The sequence below is a fragment of the Solanum stenotomum genome, unplaced genomic scaffold (genome assembly GCF_019186545.1).
Source record: "Solanum stenotomum isolate F172 unplaced genomic scaffold, ASM1918654v1 scaffold13934, whole genome shotgun sequence".
In the NCBI taxonomy this organism is placed as follows: Eukaryota; Viridiplantae; Streptophyta; class Magnoliopsida; order Solanales; family Solanaceae; genus Solanum; species Solanum stenotomum.
This window is the reverse complement of record NW_026022788.1, coordinates 1-25,148: the sequence shown is the minus strand read 5'-3', so window position 1 is coordinate 25,148 and position 25,148 is coordinate 1. Positions and strand designations below refer to the sequence as shown.

General features: G+C 36.2%; 2 protein-coding genes and 1 long non-coding RNA gene across 3 annotated transcripts; all 3 read right to left on the bottom strand.

Moving 5' to 3' along the window:
• Positions 1 to 6,668: 6,668 nt before the first annotated feature.
• On the bottom strand, positions 6,669 to 8,023 carry LOC125850112 (putative disease resistance protein RGA4). Its single transcript, XM_049530012.1, has 2 exons — positions 6,936 to 8,023; positions 6,669 to 6,791 (listed from the first exon to the last, which is right to left on the bottom strand). The coding sequence occupies exons 1-2, from the start codon at positions 7,603 to 7,605 to the stop codon at positions 6,787 to 6,789; spliced, it is 675 nt and encodes a 224-aa protein (XP_049385969.1). The 5' UTR covers positions 7,606 to 8,023; the 3' UTR covers positions 6,669 to 6,786.
• Positions 8,024 to 8,556: 533 nt separating this feature from the next.
• LOC125850108 (putative disease resistance protein RGA4) lies at positions 8,557 to 11,325 on the bottom strand. The gene has a single exon (XM_049530008.1). The coding sequence runs from the start codon at positions 11,323 to 11,325 to the stop codon at positions 8,557 to 8,559; it is 2,769 nt and encodes a 922-aa protein (XP_049385965.1).
• Positions 11,326 to 24,441: 13,116 nt separating this feature from the next.
• On the bottom strand, positions 24,442 to 25,091 carry LOC125850113 (uncharacterized). Its single transcript, XR_007444746.1, has 3 exons — positions 24,950 to 25,091; positions 24,788 to 24,874; positions 24,442 to 24,719 (listed from the first exon to the last, which is right to left on the bottom strand). It is a non-coding gene; the product is annotated as an uncharacterized LOC125850113 (long non-coding RNA).
• Positions 25,092 to 25,148: the final 57 nt, after the last annotated feature.

Here is a 25,148-nt window from a genome sequence, read left to right as displayed (position 1 = left end):
ACGTTTTTTTTTTTGTCAATATGTAACGATAACTGAATTTTTCCTACTATGACAAATGGACAATAGAGTACGTCAGTTGAAGTGACTGTCATATAACTGGAAGACGTTAAATATCAAAAGTCTTGGTATTTAAAACTTAGATGAATATGTTTGTTAAAAAAGAAAGATGGACATTCAAAAGTCATTATTCTAAGTTCTAACTCTATAAATTTTATGCAAATTTTACAGAAAAATATCAATTTCAAATAAACACCTGAAATTGAGTCTCAAATCCTATGATCAAACATAGTAAATGGAGTAGACAAAATTAGATTTATCTGATTTTACCAAATTCATCAGCAAAAAATAATGTTGTCGGATTTTGAGTTTTCTTTTTCAGGGTATATATAATTAGTCAATAAGAAGATATAATCATTTCAAGAATCAAATATGAATCCTTTCAAGAACAAAAATCTTTTTTCTCTCATTCATTCTTGTACTTAATTTTGTTACTATAAAAATTCTTCGTTGACTTCGAGACTTGGATCTTATTGGTGGACACCTAGATTTGAAGTCCATATTATCAACACCATTCCAACTAATTCTAATCCTCTAAAATTTTATCGTAAATTTGTAGATGATGATTTTGGTAATAAAGTACTTGTTGGGCCTATTGCTCATGTTCCAGCCAAAGGCTCATGGCCTAATCCTACTTGAAAAAGGATTGAAATTATTCTCTATATTTGGTTTCCAATTCTATTAGGAAAAGGATTGGAATAGTAATCCTATTTGGAGTTGGTTTTGGCTTTGTAAGGAAAAGCACAACTCTATAAATAGAGAATGGTCTTGAGAGAATAATTCAGATTGCTCATTAGAATTGTCTTTGAAAGACATTAGGACATAAGAGAAGTTTTTGAGAGAGCTTTCAACAAGAGATAAGAGAGAAGAAAAAATGGTTCTTTTGCTGCAGTCTTTTATTTCGACCAAAAACCTTCAGATCATGTTTTACAATTAACTAACCGTTGGATCGGGCTGAAATTTGTACTGAGTGTTCCTGACATCTTGGCGATTGATTTGAAAGGTGGAGATCGGATTCGGAAGTCAGAAAGATCCTGTTTTAGGTCCCAAACAACAACTGGATTTGGGTGGTGTTTCTTTCTATTTATCTTTTGTTGGTGTAGCTATTGTTTGTTCTCTTTTAGCACTTGTTGTGTAGCCATTAGAAGAATAATTGTAACTCTCTTATTGTTATAGTGAAGCAATTTGGATTTTGTCGATGGTGATTACCTTCGTTTTGAAGGATTTTTCCATGTTAAACTTGGTGTTCTTTATTTTAGATTTTCGTTTTCATCTTTTTGTTACAACAAGTGGTATCAGAGTGAGGTTCTCTATATGGAGGGGAATATGAGCAAGATGGTATGTCTAAACGGAAGAAACTACAACATATGAAAAAGCAAGATGAAAGATCTACATTTGTGAAGAAGATGCATCTTCCCGTTTTTGCTGCTCATAAACCTGAGACTGTGACTGATGAAAATTGGGATTTCGAGCACCAACAAGTATGTGGATATATAAGACAATGGGTTGAAGATAATGTTCGCAACCATATTGTGAATGAGACACATGCTAGAACATTGTGGGAAAAGTTGGAGACGCTTTATGCTTCAAAAACTGGCAATAACAAGTTGTTCTTGCTAAAGCAATTGATGACCTTTAAATACAAGGAGGGAAATCCTATTCTTGATCACATAAATGATTTTCAAGGTGTTCTTGATCAGCTATTAGGAATGAGTATTTATTTTGATGATGAACTACAAGGACTTTGGCTTCTTAATACTCTACCGAATTCTTGGAAAACTCTTCGTGTCTCTTTAACAAATTATGCTCTTGGTGGTAAGGTGACTATGGAATATGCAAAAAGTGGTCTGTTGAATGAAGAGGTTAGAAGAAAATCTCAAGGCACATCCTCACACTCAGATGTTTTGTACACAGAAGATCGAGGGAGAGATAAGACAAGAGATCCGAAAAGTAGAGGTAAAAGTAGAAACAAGTCAAGATTCAGGAATCCAAATATTATATGCCATCATTGTGGAAAGAAAGGACATATTAGAAGATTTTGCAAACAATTGAAACAAGATCTTAAAGAAGGGAAGAAGGAATAAAATAATGGAAACAATGTAGTTGCTGTTGTTCGAGATGAACTTCTTTTTGCTTGTGATAAAGACGTCATCAATTTTGTACCTCAAGATACAAGTTGGATAGTAGATTCTGGAGCTACATCACATGTCACACCAAGAAAAGACTTCTTTGCATCTTATACTTCTGTTAACTCTGAGGTGTTAAAGATGGGTAATGCTGGTGAGGTTAAGGTGTTTGGTGTTGGCACTGTTTGTTTGAAAACCAACACTGGTTCAATGTTAGTCCTTCAGAATGTCAAGCATGCTCCAGACATTCCCTTGAATTTGATCTCTGTAGGACAACTAAATGATGATGGCTATCATAATGACTTGTTCAATGGCCAATGGAAGCTGACCAAAGGCTCATTGATTGTAGCTCGAGGAAGAAAGCATTCAAATTTATACATGACATAAGGATCGATTCTTTGAGACTCTATAAATTTGGTGGAAAGCGAGACTTTATCAGAATTGTGGCACAAGAGGCTTTGTCATATGAGCGAGAAAGGGATTACCTGTTTGGCTAAGAAGAATTTGCTTGCTGGTGTGAAACAAGCAAAGGTAAAAAGATGTGTTCATTGCTTAGCTAGGAAATAGAAAAAAGTTTCTTTTCACAATCATCCTCCTTCAAGAAAGTCTGAGCTACTGGAGCTAGTACACTCTGATTTGTGTGGTCCTTTTAAAGTGAAGTCGAAAAGTAGTGCGCTTTACTTTGCAACTTTCATTGATGATCGCAAGATTTGGGTATATCCTTTAAAATCCAAAGATCAAGTACTTGATGTGTTTAAGAAGTTTCAAGCCTTATCTGAGAGACAAATGGGAAAGAAATTAAAATGTATTCGCACTGATAATGGTGGTGAGTATATTGGTCCCTTTGATAACTACTGCAAATTGCAAGGAATTCGTCATCAGAAGACTCCTCCAAAGACTCATCAATTAAATGGCTTGGCAAAAAAGATGAACAGAACTTTAGTTGAGAGAGTTAGATGCGTGCTTTCAGAGGCTAAACTTCTAAATTCATTTTGGGCTGAAGCACTTAACATTGTTACTTATGTTATCAATTTGTCTCCTGCTGTTGCTTTGGATGGTGGTGTTCCAAACATAGTTTGGTTTGGTAAGGATGTTTCATATGATCACTTGAAAGTGTTTGGTTGTAAAGCTTGTGTGCATGTTCCAAAAGATGAGAGGTCGAAATTGGATGTTAAAACTAAACAGTGCATCTTCATTGGTTATGGTCAAGATGAGTTTGGATATCGCTTTTATGATCCAATTGATAAGAAGCTCATTAGAAGTCGTGATGTTGTGTTCTTTGAAGATCAAACTATTGAAGATATTGACAAGGTTGAGAAACCAGATTCTCAGATTGATGAGAGCGTAGTTGATGTTGATCCAGTTCCTATTATTGATACATCTTTTGCACATAAAGGAACCCAAGATAATGCCTATTGGCGATGTTGTAGTTGATCATCAACCAACTAATGCTGAGATGACAAATTTGGATGCTCCAGAAACCTCTTGTAGAAGATCCACTAGAGAGAAGCGAAGCTCAACACGTTATTCTCCTAATGAGTATATCCTTTTGACTGACATGGGAGAACCTGAAGGTTATGATGAAGTCATGCTAGATACTCATAGAGATAGGTGGATAGAAGCCATGGAAGACGAGATGAAGTCACTTCACGAGAATGGCACATATGAGCTAGTGGAGTTACCGAAAGGTAAGAAAGCTTTAACAAATAAATGGATCTTCATATTAAAGCAAGAGCAACATACATCTGCACCTAGATACAAGGCTAGGTTAGTTGTCAAAGGTTTTGGTCAAAGAAAGGGAATTGACTGATGAAATTTTCTCTCTTGTTGTGAAAATGTCCTCTATTCGTATGGTTTTAGCCTTAGCCGCAAGTCTAGATTTAGAGGTTGAGCAGATGGATGTCAAGACTGCCTTTCTTCATGGTGATTTAGAAAAGGAGATCTACATGGAGCAACCCGAAGGCTTCATAGTTAAAGGAAAAGAAAATTATGTTTGCAAATTGAGAAAGAGCTTGTATGGCTTGAAACAAGCTCCAAGGCAGTGGTACTTGAAGTTTGAATCTGTCATTGAAAATCAGGGATACAAGAAAACTTCTTTAGATCATTGTGTATTCTTTCAGAAGTTCTCTGATGATGATTTTATTATCTTACTACTTTATGTGGATGATATGCTGATTGTTGGCAAAAATAAATCTAAAATTGTAGTCCTTAAGAAAGAGTTAAGCAAATCGTTTGCGATGAAGGACTTGGGGCCAGCAAAGAAGATCTTAGGCATACAAATTTATCGAGATAGACACAACAAAGAGTTATCACTATCCCAGAAGGAGTATATTGAGAAAGTACTCAAGAGGTTCAATATGACAGAGACAAAAGTGGTTAGTACACCTCTTGCTAAACACTTTAAGTTGAGTACAACCCAAAGTCCATCTGCTAATGAAGAGAAGAATGAGATGTCAAGTATTCCATACTCTTCCGCGGTTGGTAGTTTGATGTATGCTATGATTTGCACTAGACAAGATATTGCACATGCTGTTGGTACCGTTAGCAGATTTCTTTCCAATCCTGGAAAAGAACATTGGGCTGCAGTGAAATGGATACTAAGATATTTGGAGGGTACTTCAAATATGGAGTTGTGCTTTGGTAGTGGCAAGTCTGAACTTGTATGCTACACAGACTCTGATTTGGGAGAAAATCTTGATAACTCAAAATCCACTTTTGGTTATTTGATCACTTTTGGAGGGGGAGCTATTTCTTGGCAATCAAGACTTCAGAAGTGCATAGTTTTATCTACACAGAAGCTGAATATATTGCCATCACTGAAGGTGCCAAAGAATTGCTTTGGATGAAAGAGTTTATCAAAGATCTTGATTTTGAACAATCAAGGTTTGTCTTATTTTGAGATAATCAAAGTGTTATTTATCTCACCAAGCACTCTACTTTTCATTCTAAGTCCAAGCATATTAGTAGAAAATATCATTGGATTAGAATGGCCCTGGAGGAAAAATTATTTGAGGTTGAGAAGATACACACTGATGACAATCCTTCAGATATGCTTACAAAAGTGGTGATCGTAGACAAACATGAGTTTTGTAGAAGTGTGTCAGGCATGAAGCCTGTCAAGAGTTCCTCCACTTGAAGTCCATTTGGCCCCTTGGCTGGAGGGGGAGTTTGTTGGGCTATTGCTCATGTTCCAGCCAAAGGCTCATGGCCTAATCCTACTTGAAAATGATTGGAATTATTCTCTTTATTTGGTTTCCAATTCTATTAGGAAAATGATTGGAATAGTAATCCTATTTGGAGTTGGTTTTGGCTTTGTAAGGAAAAGCACAACTCTATAAATAGATGATGGTCTTGAGAGAATAATTCAGATTGCTCATTAGTATTGTCTTTGAAAGACATTAGGACATAAGAGAAGTTTTTGAGAGAGCTTTCAACAAGAGATAAGAGAGAAGAAAAAAAGATTCTTTTGCTGCAGTCTTTTATTCCGGCCAACAACCTTCAGATCGTGTTTTACGATTAACTAACCGTTGGATCGGGCTGAAATTTGTACGGAGTGTTCCTGACATCTTGACGGTTGATTTGAACGGTGGAGATCGGATTTAGGAGTCAGAAAGATCCTGTTTTAGGTCCCAAACAGCAGCTGGATTTGGGTGGTGTTTCTTTCTATTTATCTTTTGTTGGTGTAGCTATTGTTTGTTCTCTTTTGGCACTTGTTGTGTAGCCATTAGAAGAATAATTGTAACTCTCTTATTGTTATAGTGAAGCAATTCGGATCTTGTCGATCCCGTGGTGGTTACCTTCGTTTTGAAGGATTTTTCCACGTTAAACTTGGTGTTCTTTATTTTAGATTTTCGTTTTCATCTTTTCGTCACAACAGTACTCCACCCAAATGAAGAGTACAAATTTCATATTAATCAACATCTTTTTGGAGGAACATTATACTTCTGTCATTTTTATTGGAACTCTTATGATACGAGTCATGGTATTTTTATTGATAAAATAGCTGATAAATGCAGTCTAGAAAGAAAAAGTTATTTGGTTTTTTTTATGCATAGATGCTATTGGAACTTGGAAGGTACAAGAGGATGGCTTCTATTTCAACTCCCAGGAATTACCAAGACCTAATGCACAATATGAAAAGTTATATGAGTGATGCCAAAAATAAAATGTAGTGCATCTAGTTAGACATCGATTCAGAAATAAATGCAAGAAAAAAGTGAAAAGAATTACCATACTATTTCTTGATTCCTTTTTATCTGTATAAGTCACCTTTGTTTTAAATTTAGCAAGATTCAATATGTGGATTTTATTGTTCAAAGAGTTCATAGTTTAGTAGCAACTGTCATATATTCTAGGGGAAAAATGACAGAAAATTTTACATGTGGTCAAGGAACTTCATCTAGTACAAACACTTACATGGAGAATAAAAAGGCAAACATGGCCATGGTAAGACAGAGGATAGACCTGTGTAGATTCTCATTGAGTACCCTAGACGCGTTGAGTTTTTTGATGTTTCATATGTAGACTTCAGTTCCCGGAAAAGGTTGTGCAGTGCCCAAACAAGGCCGGAATGGGGATGACCTCTTTGCCCTTGTAGTAAAACTTAATCTGCAAAAGGAAATAAACTTTAGAGAAACCGTTGCAATGCATGAGTTATTGTTGAGAGCACCAGTTGAATTACTTATTGTCAGTGTGCATCAATATAACTTCAAAAAACAAGTAAATTTTCTCATTTCTGAACTAGAGACTTACTTAAGTCCTGAATTGTCATCCCACCTAGGCCAATATATGGAATATGGCAAATGTTGGACCATTGGGAGTTTGTGCCATTTTTATTGCTGCAACTTTTTTCTAACTGTGGGCAGCCTCTAATTCTAAGGTACCGTAATTTGGTGAGGCGTAGCATGGCATCTCTGGATGGCAGATGCTGTAGTTTTCTGCAGAACCATAAAGTTAACTCTTGCAAAGAAACAAGGTTGACAAGCCCATCCAACAGAGATTCTAACGATGGACAATCACGGATCTCCAGATGCTGTAATTTGGGCATGACATCTAAGAAGTCCAGATGTTGTAGTCGTCTGCACCTCACTAGCTCTAATGTTTCAAGATAAGTAAGATTTCCAAATCTATCAGGAAGAGTTTTGATTCCAAAATCATTTATTCCGATCTCTGTTAAGGCGGAAAGTTGCAGAAGCTGATAGGGCAGAGAATCCCATTGCCTATTCCCATACACCTCTAATTTAGGAAGGGATGATAGCTGCTGAATGCCATTAAATATCAATTGGAATGCCTCAAAATCCACCGTCTCTGAGAAAGGTCCAATGCACAATTCCTGTAACCCAGTGAGGCGGTGAAGGCCCCCTGCAGGTACACTATCCAATTTGAGACATTTTGATATATTCAAATATGAAAGTGAAGGCATTTCCTACACATGTAAAGGGAAGGAAACTAAGTTGTTACATTTGTTGACCTTCAAAGATTCCAAGGACCGACAATGCTCTAGCATTTCACTTGGTAAACTGGTTAAGCCATCACAATTGGACAACTCAAGACTTTGGAACGAAGTAAAATGATTCTCTCCGCTGGGAACAGGAAAGGAATTGAAATTGTTGCAGCGCTCAATCCTTAAGCTCCTAAGAGAACGGAGATTGTATAAACTTTGTGGCAATTCGCGAAACTCTCTGCAATTTAAGACCAGTAGATGTTCAAGGGAAACATTGTTATGTAGCATCTCATCTGGAAAACAAGTGAGCTCTTTCACATCATCCACAATAAGATCTATGAGAGACGTCAAGTTGCTGCACAAGTTCAACAACGGCATTTCACTGTTAATTCTTTCAATTGCTACTTCATGCAGGATTTCAAATTGGTTTGGAGTACTTCTTAACAGTGGACAGCTACTAATCCTCAACTTCTTCAGTACTATAGTAAGATGTATTCGTTTGGGGAATGAAAAGCTTGGAAAACTAAAAGGGGGGAATGAAAAGCTTGGAAAACTAAAAGGAGAAATAGAGACTTACACAAGTCATGAATTTTCATGAACCCAACGTTAATTACTGAAATATGAGAAATGTTGGACCATTGGGAGTTTCGGCCACTCCTATTATTGATAGAACTTTATTCTAACTGAGCACAACCTTTAATTCCCAGGTACCGCAATTTGGTGAGGCATCGCATGGAATATCTGGATGGAAGATGCTCTAGTTTTCCACACTTTGATGAAAATAACTGTTGCAAATTAAAGAAACAAGGTTCACGAGCCCATCCAACATAGCTTAATCCTAGCAATCGACAGTCTTTGATCTTCAGATACTATAATTTGGGCATGGCATCTAAAAGTCCAGATGGTGTAGCCATTTGCAGCTCACTAGCATTAATGTTTCAAGAGAAGAACCTCAATTCTAAATTCAATCATTTGATTCCCATCGATGCTTAATTCACGCAGCATTTCAAATTGATTCGGTATACTTTTTAACAGTGGACAGTTAATAATCCTCAACTTCTCCAGCCCAGGAAACATTCTTACTCCAAATCTGTCGCTACCATCATTTCCTGTTGATAACAACTGCACTTCGTTCCACTCAGTAAGTCTAGGCATATTCCACAATACTAGTTCTTTGAGTAACGGGAACACTTGGATATTGGTGTTATTGTTGCTTGATCCATTATTGTCAACTTCAACACCATAAAATGTAGGTCCAATACATTCCAACTCATGGAATCCTATCAGCTCAAGATGCCGAAGTAGTTTAAGTTGGCCAAGCGATGGAATTTCCTTGCACTTTCTGCAACCACTTAATTTCAACTCGACCAAATTTGGTAACAATTCTTCACTGAACCATGAAGGAAATCTAGTCCCCAAATAGTTCACTACCACTAAATTTTTCAAGTTAGTATGCGGTTGAAGACCATCCAAAACATACTCATCATTGACCTCACAGTCTTCTGATTCATCATGGGACCATAAATATGCCAACTTGGAGACATTTGGTTTCTCCCGTAGACATGCTTTTACAACTTCTTCTCTATTACAGACCAATTGAAGATCTCTGATCATCAATTCACCTCTAAGGTTCTTCAAACAACCTAATTCTTCTATTCGACGACCTTTCTCTGAACCTACCTTGAAAAACTGTAGTGTTTGAAGACAAGTCAATTGTCCCATCTTAAGTGGCATCTGAAAGTTCTGATTGCCGAAACACCATTTTCTAGAGTCTGATCTGAAATCATTGCTGTAATATATGTGTCTCAAACTTATCATATTCGCCATTTCATGTAGAAGCTCCTCGAGTAAAAAGCAGTTACTTACTCTAAATGTTTGCAAATTGTAGAGCTTGCAAATGGAGTTAGGCAAGGCTTTGATATTAGTATTGGAGAGATCAAGATATCTCAAGTATATTAGTTTGCCAATTGAGGCTGTCAACTCCTTGATGCCTGACCTGGAAAAATTTAGAACTCTCAAGAACTGAAAGCTCAATAGAACATCTTTGGATATATTGTTTCTTGAGAACAATGTGCATATACGTCCTGGCTCATTTATCATATCAATTTGATCACTTGGTGAGTCCCATCCAAAGTATCGGCCTCGAGAAAGATTTTCTCCTCCAATACTCTTTTGATCAAATAGTTTAGATTTTAAAATATCTCCAGCCAAATCATGCACAAGATCATGCATCTTACAGTATCTTATATTGTTGTGCTCATCTAGCTCAACATCTTGCAGCAAGGAATATTGCAACAAAAGTTGAAAATACTTGTTCCCAACGTCTTCCATCATAGGGGTCTCTTGACATGGACGAAGAAAGCCTTCCGCCATCCAGAGTTGGATTAGTTGGTCCTTTCCAAACACAAAATCTTTTGGAAACATTGCAAAGTAGGCAAAGCATTTTTTCAGATGTGGAAATGGTAAATAATCATAGCTAAGTTTTAGGATTTTCCTTAAGCTATTTTCCCCTTTATCATTTTCACCTGCAACAAGGGGGTTGCCATAAAGGATTGCCTGCCATTCATGTCTTTCCTTGTTGCGTAAAAGGCCTCCCAACACACTTGCAGCCAACGGTAAACCTTGACATATTTCAACAATACTGCTTTCCATGCTCACCATTTCTTCTGGAACCTCCCCATCAACAAATGCTCTTTGTTTGAAAATGGACCAACAATGATCTTCTGCTAACTTTCCCAGCACACGAACATCTACCGCTACAGTGGATGCCACTTGTTTCATGCGAGTAGTCACGAGAATGCAATTTCCTCTAGAAGTGTTTACTACTCTCAAGTTGTCCACGAACTCATCCCATACCGGAAGGTCAACACGCCACAAATCATCCAAGACAAGCAAATACCTTTTTCCACCTAGTTCATCTCGGAGTTTCTTGACTATTATATCCCTGGTCTGGACCTCAAGTTTCCTCTCTGTCAATGATTGGAGGATCTGTTCAAGAAAGCTCTTAGTCTCTGACATTTCAGGTAGACACAACCACACTCTCTTCTCAAAGTGTTTTTCGATCTCTTCATCATTGAAAATTCTCTTAGCTACAGTAGTTTTCCCTAAACCTCCCATCCCCACTACGGGAATGGTGCATAGAACAACTTCATCTCTCATGTTCAATATCTTCTCCTTTATTTCAGCAACATCGTTGTCTCTACCAACGACATCCGAAGCAACTACTAAGGAATCTGTTTCTCGAAACGGTAGTATTTGCTGAGACGAAACAATTAGTGATTGGAGACCGAGGTCTTTGGCTAACTGATTGATAACCCTCAACTCTTCATTGATGTTTTTGATTTTTCGAGACATTTTACTCTTAAAAGCTGTATGAGAAATGAAATCACTGACCTTTCTCATAGGGCTATTTCGGATCTGCATCACTTGTGCTTTGAAAGATTCATATGTGAATTCGTCAAACACATTTTCAGCATTTTCAGCAACTCTTTCAAGCATTTTCAGCCATTTCTCTACAGCGTGATCGTCAACTTGTCGTCTTTCAGCATCATTAATGAAAGCTTGAATGATGGATACATTTTGTGTGAGCATTCTGAGATGTTTGCTGCAGTCCCTTGAGCTACTGACTTTCTCAATAGTGAGAGAAAGCAGTTTCTCAAGCACAACTTGAACTGTAGCACCAATTACTGGATCTGCCATTGTTGGGTTTGCTTCTACGCTCAGTCGTCTTCTTCCTTCTTTACCAAAGTCAAAATTTCTCTCTTTCTTTTTCTTTATTTTGTTATCATTCGATACAATATCAATTTGTTCATGTGGTATGAAATATCTCGTTAATTAATTTTGAAATTTGATGAAAACTCTCTTTGGTTCAAAAAGTCAAAGCATTTCTTTTAATTCCACAACTACTCTATTTCTTCGAGAAAATGCTATAAATAATCTCTTATTTACAGGTTTTAAATGGTTTCTATTTAAAAATTTATCCATTTTATATATATTCTTTAAATATTCAATTATCTAATTTACATCGATGCTTAATTCACACCGCATTTCAAATTGATTCGAAATACTTTTTAATGGACAGTTAATAATCCTCAATTTCTCCAGCCCGGGAAATATTCTTACTCCAACTCCGTCTCTATCATGATTTCTTGTTGGTAACAATTGCACTTCCTTCCACTCAGTAAGGCTAGGCTTATTCCACAATACTAGTTCATTGAGTAACGGAAACATTTGGGTATTGGTGTTATTGTTGCTTGATCCATTATTGTCAACTTCAACACCTTAAAATGAATACATATCTATCATTATTGTGATGCACATCTACTGCTTGTTGACACTCAATTTTGACCCTTCACGATAGAAATTAATTTTTGAACTTCTTAATTTCAAACGATTTGAAATAATTAGTTTTATAAAAATTCGAAATGTTTTAGAGGTTTTGATGATTTTTATTCATTTCTACAACATTTTAGGTGATAAATATGTTTTTACCGAGTTAGTATATTTTATAAAATCATCTCCAAAGACGCTACATTTTAGTTAAGTGTTTTATTAATTCGCTTTAGTTAAGTTATAGTTATTATTTTCAAGTTTTAAAATAGCCTTGTAAATTTTATAACTTTTGAATAATAAATTTGATTTATATAATTATATATATTATTAGTATGTTTTTTTATAAATATTTGATAATCATCCCCAAAGATTTCACATTTCAAGTTAAATAGTTTATTAATTTAGTTTGGTCTAAGTTATGGTTGTAATTTCGAGTTGATTAATTTGCATCTAATTTAATTATATTTTAGTTAAATTAATCAATGACGTTAAAATTAAGAAATTTGTTAACTAATTAGATAATTCATCTTATTTAGATTTTAGCCGAAGTCGCAAATTAAATTCAATGTGGCTATACCTTATTAACGATTTTAGCCATCTCCTTTTACCCCCTTTTAAACCTTTACAGTACCAAGTATTGGGCCATTTTCAGCCCAAATCCCTCCCTTCAGCCGACCCAACTCTCAGCAGGCCCATTCCCATCCTCATATCCAACCCAATTCCAATTACTTTCCCAAAAGAACCCAACATACAACAACACATTACCAACAGGCCCCTGTAGCGTTTCTTCTTCGCAGCGAAGAAGCGTACATTCCAAACCCCAGAAAAAGTAGAAACCCAGAAACAGACGCGTACAACATCACCCGTCCTTCCCCCTTTCCCCTTTCGGAATGAGTCAAAACCTCAAGAAAAAGGCGTTTAGCCGAAAGGGTGAAAGGTTTTGGAGTTTTGAATTTTGAATTTGGCCTTTTGAATCTGATTTTTTATCCCATTCCCCCCCATTTTCGAACCGTAAATATCCCTTATATATTTTCCCTTTTATTCAACGGGAGGGGGGCGGAAAATTTTGGGAAAGAATTTTTTTTTAGTGGGAGAAAATATTAGAGAAATTAACTGAAGTTTGAGAGAAAGCACGGTAAACTGCTAGTTACAAATATTTATATATAAAATTCGGGAATAGGACTCAGGAACAAAGAGAGTGAGAGTTTAGGCGTTGCTCGAGTCTTTTGCTTGCTTCTTTGTCACCGGAATCTCTCGGAGTCGTCGGAAGTCGCTGCTCTCCAAGCTCATTAGCCGTCCCAATTTCGCTCCACCTCGACAGGTAATACTCATTTTCGGTTCAAACTTTTTTTTTACTATTAATGTGTTGCTGTTAGATCCTTGACTATGTGAGTTGTTTATATCTTAATGTTTGGGGGATGCTATTGACTCACTGTTGATCATAATCAGTGTGGTTGGGTTGTTTACTTCGGAATATTGATAAGATTCGAGGTTTTTCGTTTACTTTTGTTCACCGTTTCATCTCTTGATCTCGATTGTGATTGGAATATGTGTATAGTTGTTGGTGGGCTGTAGCTATTTTTCTCGTCTTAGTTTTTTTTTTTTTTTGTCGTCGTAAATCTGCAATAATGTGTAAGTGTTTGATGTCGCACTCTTCTTTTCTTTCACCTCAAGTTGAAGGAATGAAACAAGACATCAATATTTTTAAGTTCTTAGTATTTTATATTCATCGTCTTGAATTTGTAGCTAAAGTTTCGACCATGTTAACTTCCTCCCCTGCTCTGTCTGTTCGCAATATAGCTTGTATGTGACAAATTAGTCAAGTTTCGTATTTGGTTCGAGCTAAAAATCTTTCCAAGGAATATTGGTCTTGATTTTGTACGTGCTTTAAAGAATGAGTTGTGTGGTTTTCTTCTTTTGTAATGGCTTATGGTGATTGAGTCGCATGTCGGAAAGATTATAGCCTTACGAGTTGAGTTTTAATTCATTTTTGTTTGGTTTTAAATGTGTGTCTCTGTATGTAAAATTTATGTTGAGGCTTACTGCAACTTTCTATATGCCCATGCTTGTCCGTTTTTTATTTTTTATTTTTATTTTTTTATTTCTTTATTTTGAAGTTCTGAAAATGCTAAAAAAAGAGTAAGAATAAAAATAAATAAATAAGATCACATCTCTTATTCATGTCCAATGTCCAGCGAGAAGTAACATTGTTTGGCTAATTTTGTCTCCTGTTTTGTTCAATTTGCTTAAACTTATTCTATACATGGGTTTATTATTACCTTCCATAGTTTCATATTGCATTTTTTTTTAAGGGGGCTTGATCACTTTAACCACAATAGTTTTTTTTTTTTAATTGATAATTGTTTTCCTTATCCTTATCCTCGTCTAAATAAATATGCCTAAGTCCACTTCATTTAGTTATCGTTAGCCTTAAATGCTTAGCAGTCATCACTATTTGGTATCTTACCTTATTGTGTGAAGTTGGGTTTAATTTGAGTGAAAAGTTCTTTTAAGTATTGTGTGCATTTGTTTGCCATCCTTGTATAACAATGATATAATAAACTAAGCACATGTATCTTTGCCGCATGTCAATTTTATATACCTTGGTTGTATTGTATAGATTTAAAGTATCCCACATCACTAATTCTTATCTTGTTTTTTTGTGTGCATGAACTTGCCTCGAGTCCTTATGGGCTTCTCCATTTTTCATGCATTACGAATTGGGCCGCGAAGGCCCAAACTTATCCTCCTCTCGATGCTGGCTATCTAAGAGAAGATTACAGATTAGATCAGCTTCTGTGTGCGATTGTTATTTCTCAAGTTTTAAAACTGTTGAAGTTAGTTCAGAATAATAATGATGGTAGTAGTTCAAATTGTTCAGTTTGTCCATTAGCCAAACAGACAAGACTTGTTTTTCCTATTAGTAATTCTAGAGCCTCTATGAGATTTGATGTTGTCCACATGGACCTTTGGGGCCCTTATAAGGTTCCTACTATAGATAGAAAGCATTACTTCTTAACAATTGTGGATGATTACAATAGATTTGTATGGATCTATCAGTTGCAATTGAAATCTGAAACTATTGTTGCTATCAAAAACTTTCTTCAAATGATTAAGACTCAATTTGCTGCTTATGTAAATATTGTAAGGTCTGATAATGGTATCGAGTTCTTTAATTCCCAATGCACTACTCTATTCCATGATCTAGGTATTATACACCAAAGTAGTTGTCCTCACACACCACAACAAAATGGTGTGGTGGAGAGAAAACATAGGCATATTATGAATACAACTAGAGTTATCAGATTTCAGTCACATCTACCTATTAGATATTGGGGTTTTTGTGTCAAGGCTGCAGTATATTTGATAAATAGATTGCCATCATCAGTGATAGGCAATAAGAGTCCATATGAGTTGTTGCATTCAAAACAACCATCCTTATCACACCTAAGGGTAATAAGATGTCTTGGTTATGGCTTGGTATTGCCAAAAGGAGATAAGTTTGTAGAGAGAGTTGTTCCTGCTATTTTTATAGGTTACTCAGAGCTTCAAACGGGTTATATAATGTTAGACATCAAGTAAAATAAAATATCCATAAGCAAAGATGTGAAATTTAATGAGGATGTTTTTCATTTGCTCAAATTCTACCCTTGACTGATTTTGCCACCACTTCAGTTGATTCTCCATTAGCCTTTGTTAATCAACCTGAAAAGGACAATGAGGATGAGGTTGTTACCACTGATGACATTTGTGTTGAAGAAAATGTGGTTCCATGTGATGCAGTCCCTACTGATGTTAATGATGACCAAGAAGAAGTTGGAGATGAGTCTGAGATTATTCAATCTTCCTTACATCCTGCACAAGCTGCTGAGCTACTTGCAGCTCCTCCTCAGCCTGTGTTACCATCACCAGTCGCCCCTTCTCTCAGAAGGACTTCAAGAACCATCAAGGAACCCTCTTGGATCCTGGACGACACCATCTCTACAAAGAAGCACAGTACTAGACATCCTTTGGCCAACTATCTGAGTTATGATGCAACTCTTTGTTATAGGAGTTACTTGAGCAAGTTTTCTGTTCCTATTGAGGAACCAAAACACTATAGACAGGCTGGAAAGGATGATAGATGGATCCAAGCAATGCAGCAAGAAATCCAAGCTCTTGAAGATAACAAAACTTGGCTAGTTGTTGACTTACCAAAAGGGATGAATATTGTTGGCTCAAAATGGGTGTATAAAGTCAAATATAAAGCCAATGGTGAGGTGGAGAGATTTAAAGCCAGGCTGGTGGAAAAAGGATATAGCCAGCAAGAAGGGTTGGATTACCACGACACATTCTCACCAGTTGCCAAGATGGTGACTGTTAGGTGTGTGATTGCATTGGCTGTATCTAAAGGATGGAACTTGTATCAAATGGATGTTTATAATGTCTTTCTTCAAGGTGATCTAGACGAAGCGGTATACATGAAAATGCTTGAAGGTTTTAGAAAACCAGGAGAAACTAAAGTGTGCAAATTACGTAAGTCATTATATGGCCTCAAACAAGCCTCTAGACAATGGAACTTGAAGCTCACAAATGCTCTATCAGCCACTGGTTTCATCCAGAGTACTCATGATTACTCCTTGTTTACACTAAGAAGAGGTGAAGCTTTGGTCCTTATTCTTGTTTATGTGGATGACTTGCTAATCACAGGTAATGATGAACAACTTATCACTAAAGCCAAGAACAACTTACATAAGGAGTTCAAGCTAAAAGATTTGAGTGAGCACAAGTATTTTCTGGGAATTGAGGTATTAAGATCTCCCAAAGGTGTTATTTTGAATCAAAGGAAATATATTTTGGAGCTTATTGCAGATTCATGGCTTACTGGAGCAAAACCATCCCCCACTTCTATTGAATCTAACCTGAGACTTACTTCAGTAGAACATGACTTAGCAACTGGCTTTACTGAAGACGAGGTTCTACATGACATTACTCATTATCAATGATTGATTGGGAAACTTATCTATGCAACCATCACAAGGCCTGATATCAGCTATGCAGTACAAACTCTTAGTCAATTCATGTAGTCTCCAAAGAAGTCACATTGGGATGCAGCTACTAGAGTAGTCAGATATTTGAAAGGCACAGTAGGTCAAGGGGTCGGGTTGCAAGCTACACCTGCCACTATGCTCACCTGTTGATTTGATTTTGATTGGGCATCTTGCCCCAACACAAGAAGGTCCATTACAGGATATGTTGTCAAGTTTGGTGAATCATTGGTGTCTTGGAAGTCTAAGAAACTGCAAACTGTCTCAAGGAGCTCAACTGAAGCTGAATATAGAAGCATGGCTTTAGCTGTTTCTGAAATCACTTGGTTGCTCGTTCTTTTTACAGAACTTGGTGTGCACATTCACATGTTTGTTACCATTTTGAGTGACAGTAAATCAGCCATCCAATTAGCAACCAACCCAGTCTTCCATGAGAGAACCAAACACATTGAAATAGATTGTCATTTCATCAGAGATAAGATCAAGTCAGGCATGGTTGAAACTGTTCATGTTTTGTTAATAGTAGTGACTTAAAAGATAAGCAAAGAATATAAGCAGTTAGGATTAGTAACTAACTGTTAGTTAAGTTAGTTATGCCTTACTAGTTTGTTACAAGCTTACAAACTATTGTGTATAAATAGAGATATGTACATATTGAATACATGATGAAGAAATAATAAGAATGAAAGTATAGAGTGTTTAACTCTAGCAAGATACATCTTCTTTAAAGATTACTTTATCTTCTTCCTGATCTTTATTACTTCTTCTTACTCTCATTGTTCTTCTTCTTCTTCTTCTCTCTAATTCTAAACTTCATAAAACTACATGGTATCAGAGCTTTCAAGCAAGTAATCNTAATTTCTTTTTGAAGACATCAAATACGAGACAAAAGATTATGAAATGTTCAATTCATAATAGACGCATGCCAAAAATTATCTTAGGAATTTGGTCGAATTTGGTCGATTCACATATGTTTAGTAAAATTCGAGGTGACAAATGCACGATTTGAAATAAGACGGACTCAATCAATTTGAGTTAATAAATAGATCATTAATTACCCAACATGTTGAGTATGCATGTTCATCATCAATTTCAACGTAGGCCTTTATTTTCGTACATATGTATGCTAAGTTCATGTTAATAGTAGTGACTTAAAAGCTAAGCAAAGAATATAAGTCAGTTAGGATTAGTAACTAACTGGTAGTTAAGTTAGTTATGCCTTACTAGTTTGTTACAAGCTTACAACTATTGTGTATAAATAGAGATATGTACATATTGAATAGAAGGTGAAGCAATAATAAGAATGAAAGTATAGAGTGTTTAACTCTAGCAAGATACATCTTCTTTAAAGATTACTTCATCTTCTTCCTGATCTTTATTACTTCTTCTTACTCTCATTGTTTTTCTTCTTCTTCTTCTCTCTAATTCTAAACTTCATAAAACTACATGGTATCAGAGCATTCAAGCAAGTAATCCAGTGCTTGATTCATACGATTCTGCGACTATTCGATAGGAGAGATTACAGATCAACTACGTGAAGGTTCAGTTCAAGAATGGCACCAAACTCTGCAGAGTCACAGGCACAACCTACAACTTCTAGTAGTAGCGCTGCAATTGTGATAGATCACAATCATCCCCTGTTTCTGCATGCATCTGATGTAAGTGGAGTACAAATTGTATCGTTTCAGTTGACTGGAATTGAGAATTACTCAGTTTGGTTTAGGTCAATGAAAATTGCATTACTAGGAAGGAACAAGTTGGGGATGGTTGATGGGTCATGTAAAAAGGAAGATTTCCCAGGTTTAGAAAATAATTGGGAAAGAGTCAATGCAATAGTGTTATCTTGGATCATGAATTCTGTGTCAAAAAGCTTGTTAGGAGGCATACTGCATGCTTCGAATGCTCGAGTAGTGTGGGATGATCTGTTTGAAAGATTCAACAAGATCGATGGGTCAAGAACCTTTAATCTGCACAAGGAAATTGCAACTTTAAGTCAAGGCACAAGTTCTGTATCTGCTTACTACTCTAAGCTCAAAGGACTATGGGAAGAATTCGAGGCCTTAGTTCCAGCACCAGGATGTGCGTGTGCAGGTTCGAAAGAGTTTGTTGTGCATCTTCAAACTCTGAAATTGTTTCAATTCCTGATGGGACTAAATGACTCTTACTCGCAAGCAAGAAGTCAAATTCTTATGTTAAAACCAGTACCTACTGTCAATCAGGCATATTCCATGATTCTGAGTGATGAAAGTCAGAGATCAGTGGTAGCTAATGCAGGAGTATTAGGTACAGGACCAGCCAACTTGCAGAGTTCGTTTGATGCTGTCATGTACTCAAGAACAAGTGGGGCTCAACAGAGGTTCAAGAAAGGGTATAATCTGGTGTGTGATTTTTGCAAGGTTAAAGGGCATACTAGAGAAAGTTGTTACAAGATTATTGGATACCCACAGGACTTTAAGTTCAAAAAGAAAGGAAGTAACAGTTCTGCATACAATGTAACTGGAGAGGTTGATGATAGTGTGAAGTCAAGTACTTGTACTAACTCTAGTGATGCAAGAGATGGACACATGAGAGGTGATGAAGAATTCAGAACTCAAAGTCAACTGGATTCGTGTGCATTGACTAGAGAACAATATGCTCAAATTTTGCAGTTGCTTGAGAAAAAGTCAGAAGTTCCACATTGTGTAAATGCAGCAGGTATGAACGCTACTCTAATAGCTACTTCTAATAATTGTTTAGGTTGGATCATAGACACAGGAGCCACTAATCATGTGGTGGCTGACTTGAATCTTTTAAAAAGATGTTCCATATGTAAGGTTGCAACTCCAAAGAAGGTACACCTTCCCAATGGTGATAAAGTTGTGGTGACTCATTTAGGGTCAAGTACATTAGATGGAAACAATACAGTTTCAGAAGTGTTGTACATTCCTCAATTTAAGTTCAATCTCTTGTCTGTTGCAAAGTTAACAAAAGAGTTGAATTGTTCAGTTTTGTTTTTCCCTGACTTTTGCCTATTTCAGGAACTCTTCAGTGGAAAGGTGAAGATGATTGGTAAAGAGGATGGAGGATTGTATATTCTGTCCAACAATATAAATAAGGAAGAAGTTGTGTTAGCAGCTGCACACACTGAGCATAAAGCTAGAATTACTGAAAAATAGATACACAGTTACTACATCAGAGGCTTGGTCATGTTTCTAGTTCTGTTCTAAAAAGGCTGTTAAGTCATAGTTTAGCTGACATTACAAAGATTGTAAGCAAATGTGTTGTATGTCCTTGTGCTAAACAAGCAAGATTGCCTTTTCCTGTTAGTACATCCAATAGCTTAAACAGTTTTGATATGTTACACATGGATTTATGGGGTCCTTATAAAAAGCCTACATTTGATGGATTTAAATACTTCTTAACTGTTGTGGATGATTACTTTAGAATGACTTGGGTTTTCTTATTAAGAATGAAGTCTGATGTATGTACCATTTTGAAGTCTTTCTTAGCATATATAAGAACTCAGTTTGATAAACAAGTAAAAATTATTCGAAGTGACAATGGTACTGAATTTGTGAATACAAATTGTAATGACTTGTTTAAAGGTTTAGGCATAGTACATCAAACTTCTTGTGCTTATACACCCCAGCAAAATGGGGTGGCTGAAAGAAAGCATAGGCATATTCTAGAGATTACAAGAGCTATAAGGTTCCAAGCTAATGTTCCTTTAGAGTTTTGGGGCTTATGTGTGAAANTTCTTGTGCTTATACACCCCAGCAAAATGGGGTGGCTGAAAGAAAGCATAGGCACATTCTAGAGATTACAAGAGCTATAAGGTTCCAAGCTAATGTTCCTTTAGAGTTCTGGGGCTTGTGTGTGAAAACTGCAGTATATATAATTAACAGGTTACCTAGCAGTGTGATTGCAGACTTATCTCCTTTTGAGAAACTTTATAATAAACAACCTTCAATACATCATTTAAGAGTATTTGGATGTCTATGTTTTGCTAAGAAGGTACAAGAGAGTGACAAGTTAAAGTCTAAGTCTACTGCTTGTGTTCTTATGGGATATGCTGAAACTCAAAAAGGTTATGTTTTATATGATTTGTCTAATAAGGTCTTTTTTGTTAACAGAGATGTAGTGTTTCAAGAAGAGGTTTTTCCATTCAAACTGAAATCAACTGAGTCAGTTCCTATGTTTACTTATAATGGTATAAATCTTGAGAGTGATGGTGTGGTAGATAGTTCAGACAATAACCTAACACCAAATTTCTATCAAAACACACCTGTGGACATGGTGTCTCAAGAACAAGAGGAGAATTGTGAGGTGGAGGTACATGAAGAAGGGCAGATAGAACCAGTACCTCAAACTGGGGTGAGAAAGTCAGGCAGAGGGACTAAGCCACCTTTGTGGATGAAAGATTTTGTGTCTCTAAATATCCATGAGGGTCCATATAGTCTTGACAAGTATGTATCCTACAACAATATTGCTCCTACTTATCAAACATATTTGGCAAAAATGTCCAATGAAACAAAACCACAGTAATACAGAGAAGCATCATCTGATCCTAGGTGGACTGAAGCAATGAATGCTGAGATTAAAGCATTACAAGAGAATCACACTTGGGAAGTAGTTGAGTTACCAGAAGGTAAGACACCTATAGGCTGCAGATGGATATTCAAGGTCAAATACAAGGCTAATGGAGATGTGGAAAGATTTAAAGCAAGGTTGGTGGCAAAAGGGTATAGTCAGAAAGAAGGTATAGATTACCAAGAAACATTTAGTCCTGTTGTTATGATGAAGACAGTTCGGACTGTTTTGGCAATAGCTGCACAAAAACATTGGCAAATACATCAAATGGATGTATTTAATGCATTCCTTCAAGGTGACTTACCTGATGAGATCTACATGGAACTACCTCAGGGATTTGAGAGCCAGGGGGAGAACAAAGTATGTAGACTTACTAAATCCCTGTATGGGTTGAAACAAGCTCCTAGACAGTGGAATGCAAAGTTGTCCGAGGCATTAGTGAGGTTCCAGTTCAAACAAAGTGAACATGATCATTCTTTATTCACCAAACAAACTTCAGCAGGGTCTGTATTTGTTCTTATATATGTTGATGACATGCTTATTACTGGAAGCAGTGATCAACTCATTGAAGAAACAAAAAAGAAGCTGAGTCAAACCTTCAAGATGAAGGACCTAGGTGAGCTAAGATATTTCCTAGGAATTGAGTTTGCAAGGTCGAGTAAAGGGATACTAATGCATCAGAGGAAATATGCTTTAGAACTTATCTCTGAAGCAGGACTGGGAAATTCAAAACCAGCAGTGACTCCTATTGACAACAACAACAAATTGACTTCAAAACAATATGATGATCAGTTCAATTCAGAAAGTTCAAAAGAAGATCCTCCAGCTGATCAAAGTGTTTATCAGAGATTGATAGGAAAGCTTCTTTACCTTACTATGACAAGGCCTGATATTTCATTTGAAGTGCAGACCTTGAGTCAATTTCTACAACTACCTAAACAGACTCACATGGAAGCAGCCCTGAGAATTGTCAGGTATATAAAAGGGCAACCTGGTCAAGGAATACTTCTATCTAGTGTACAAGAAAACAATATCACAGCTTTTTGTGATGCAGATTGGGCATCATGTCCTCTTACAAGGAAGTCGGTTACAGGATACTTTATCAAGCTTGGCAATTCTCTTATATCATGGAAATCTAAGAAACAGTCTACTGTTTCTAGAAGTTCAGCCGAAGCTGAATACAGAAGTATAGCCACAACTGTAACTGAAGTTGTTTGGATGATAGGTCTGATGAATGATCTAGGTATAAAGATACATAAACCTATAGATGTGTGTACAGACAGTAAAGCAGCAATATTGCTAGCTGCTAATCCTGTATATCATGAGAGAACAAAACACATTGAGGTAGATTGTCACTTCATAAGGGAAAAAATTGTACAAGGGATTATTTGTACCAAGTACATTTCAACACAGGAACAACCAGCTGACATGCTAACCAAAGGACTGACCAAGGTTCAACATCAAGTTCTCAGTTCCAAGCTTGGAGTTCAAAACATTTTTTCACTTCCAAGCTTGAGGGGGAGTGTTAATAGTAGTGACTTAAAAGCTAAGCAAAGAATATAAGTCAGTTACGATTAGTAACTAACTGGTAGTTAAGTTAGTTATGCCTTACTAGTTTGTTACAAGCTTACAACTATTGTGTATAAATAGAGATATGCACATATTGAATAGATGGTGAAGCAATAATAAGAATGAAAGTATAGGGTGTTTAACTCTAGCAAGATACATCTTCTTTAAAGATTACTTCATCTTCTTCCTGNTATATGAAAACACGGTATGATTGGAGTAGTTAATATAGTGATCCATGCATGAGCAAAGAAATTTGTAAGATACTTTGCTTTGTTTAGTTGAATAAAAAACAAGTCTTGTTCTATTATCCATTTTATAATATAATGCATGGTAACATCGACAACTTTTTATCAAGCCATTGTATTTTACCTAAAAAGGAATTAAATAAAGCTTGATCGTCAGCAGGGAAACACGTTTTTGCAACTTCACACAATCCACAATAATTATTTTTCTAGTAATATAACAGGTCAAATTAAAATTTCATTTTTTGTTCTTTTGTTTTTGACACAAATTGAAAGAATTGGTCAAAGTTTAATTTCTTTTTGAAGACATCAAATACGAGACAAAAGATTATGAAATGTTCAATTCAGAATAGACGCATGCCAAAAATTATCTTAGGAATTTGGTTGATTCACATACGTTTGGTAAAATTAGAGGTGACAAATGCACGATTCGAAATAAGAAATCAGGACTAAAAGAAAAATAACTTAAATCATTTTTGGTTCTTACTCCTTTTCTTATGTGGGGATGGTGGAGGCGAGAGAGCATCAAGGTAGCTCCAAATTCATAATTCAAAAATTAACTCACTTCTGCATTCAGAAACCGATTCACTGATGATCCATCTGTATCAGCAAGCTGTGGGTTGTAAATACATTATTCAGAGAACATGACATAGTCATGGCATTTAAGCAAAGATTCCACATGAGAAAGATTTAGAGTTAAATAAAGGAGTGAAATATGAGAGCTAGTTAGTGTCTATGGACTAACCTGTTGAATAAATTCTAACAGATCCAACATCAGTTAGATTAACACCCAAAATACAGGGAACCTGTATTATCAAGAAAACAATCATTTTCTTATGAAACACGTACAAGAGAATCTTGTTAGCTAGTGGAGTATATTTCCTAAAACGTGAATGACGCCATGAATAGTTTTCCAAATTAACTCGGAAGCTTGAAATTTAAGCTTCAAGGCCTTGTAATTCAAAAAGAGAGAACCTCTAGCATTGTCTCGTTATTGATGGTATTAGAACAAAAAAGCTCTTCCCTTATAAGTTACAATTCATGATTCACTTGCTATAATCAACCCAATTAAAACATAAAATGGACCTTAAGAGACAATGGGCACAAATGACACGTGAAAGCCTTAAACCCTCAAAAATCCTTCTTGTTTTCAACAAGATGGAGCACAGAATTGATATAAACTGTGCTATTGATACCTCAGAATAAAATAACTAGTCTAAGAAGAAGTGTTTTTCATGCTTTGTTTTCCACATTTAGACAGACATACATCCTTCAGAGGGAGGAATATGAATGTTGAAGAGAATAAGCTAGAAAGTGTAGTAAAAGGTTTGAGAATGTAGGTGAGCAACCAATCCTGTATTAACAACTACAATCAGTACTACAATACCTTTCCCTTCTTAGGCTGATTTGCAAATGGTTTACTGCAAGAAGTGTGACAGATGTTGGCTGCTTGTGAATCAGAATTAGGTTTGACTTCAATGAATGTTGCGATTTAGTGAAATGGAATTTCTGGTAAATGGCAATTTTATCAAGTTCCATAGACTGTTTGTGTGATGAAAAATCTAAACAAAGATCGTAACTTACCTGGTAAATGATCTTGAAGCTTAATAATATATGTTGCAGATCCAACCCCTGTCTTGAATTTGGTCAGCATAGTTGTGTAGTAGTTGGTAACCAAATTTTGGCATGACCAGGAAAAGCATGGTCAAAGACTCAAAATCAATGTTACCTTTTATCAAAATAAACATACCAATCCTTGCTCAGAATCAAGATAGGTTGTTGT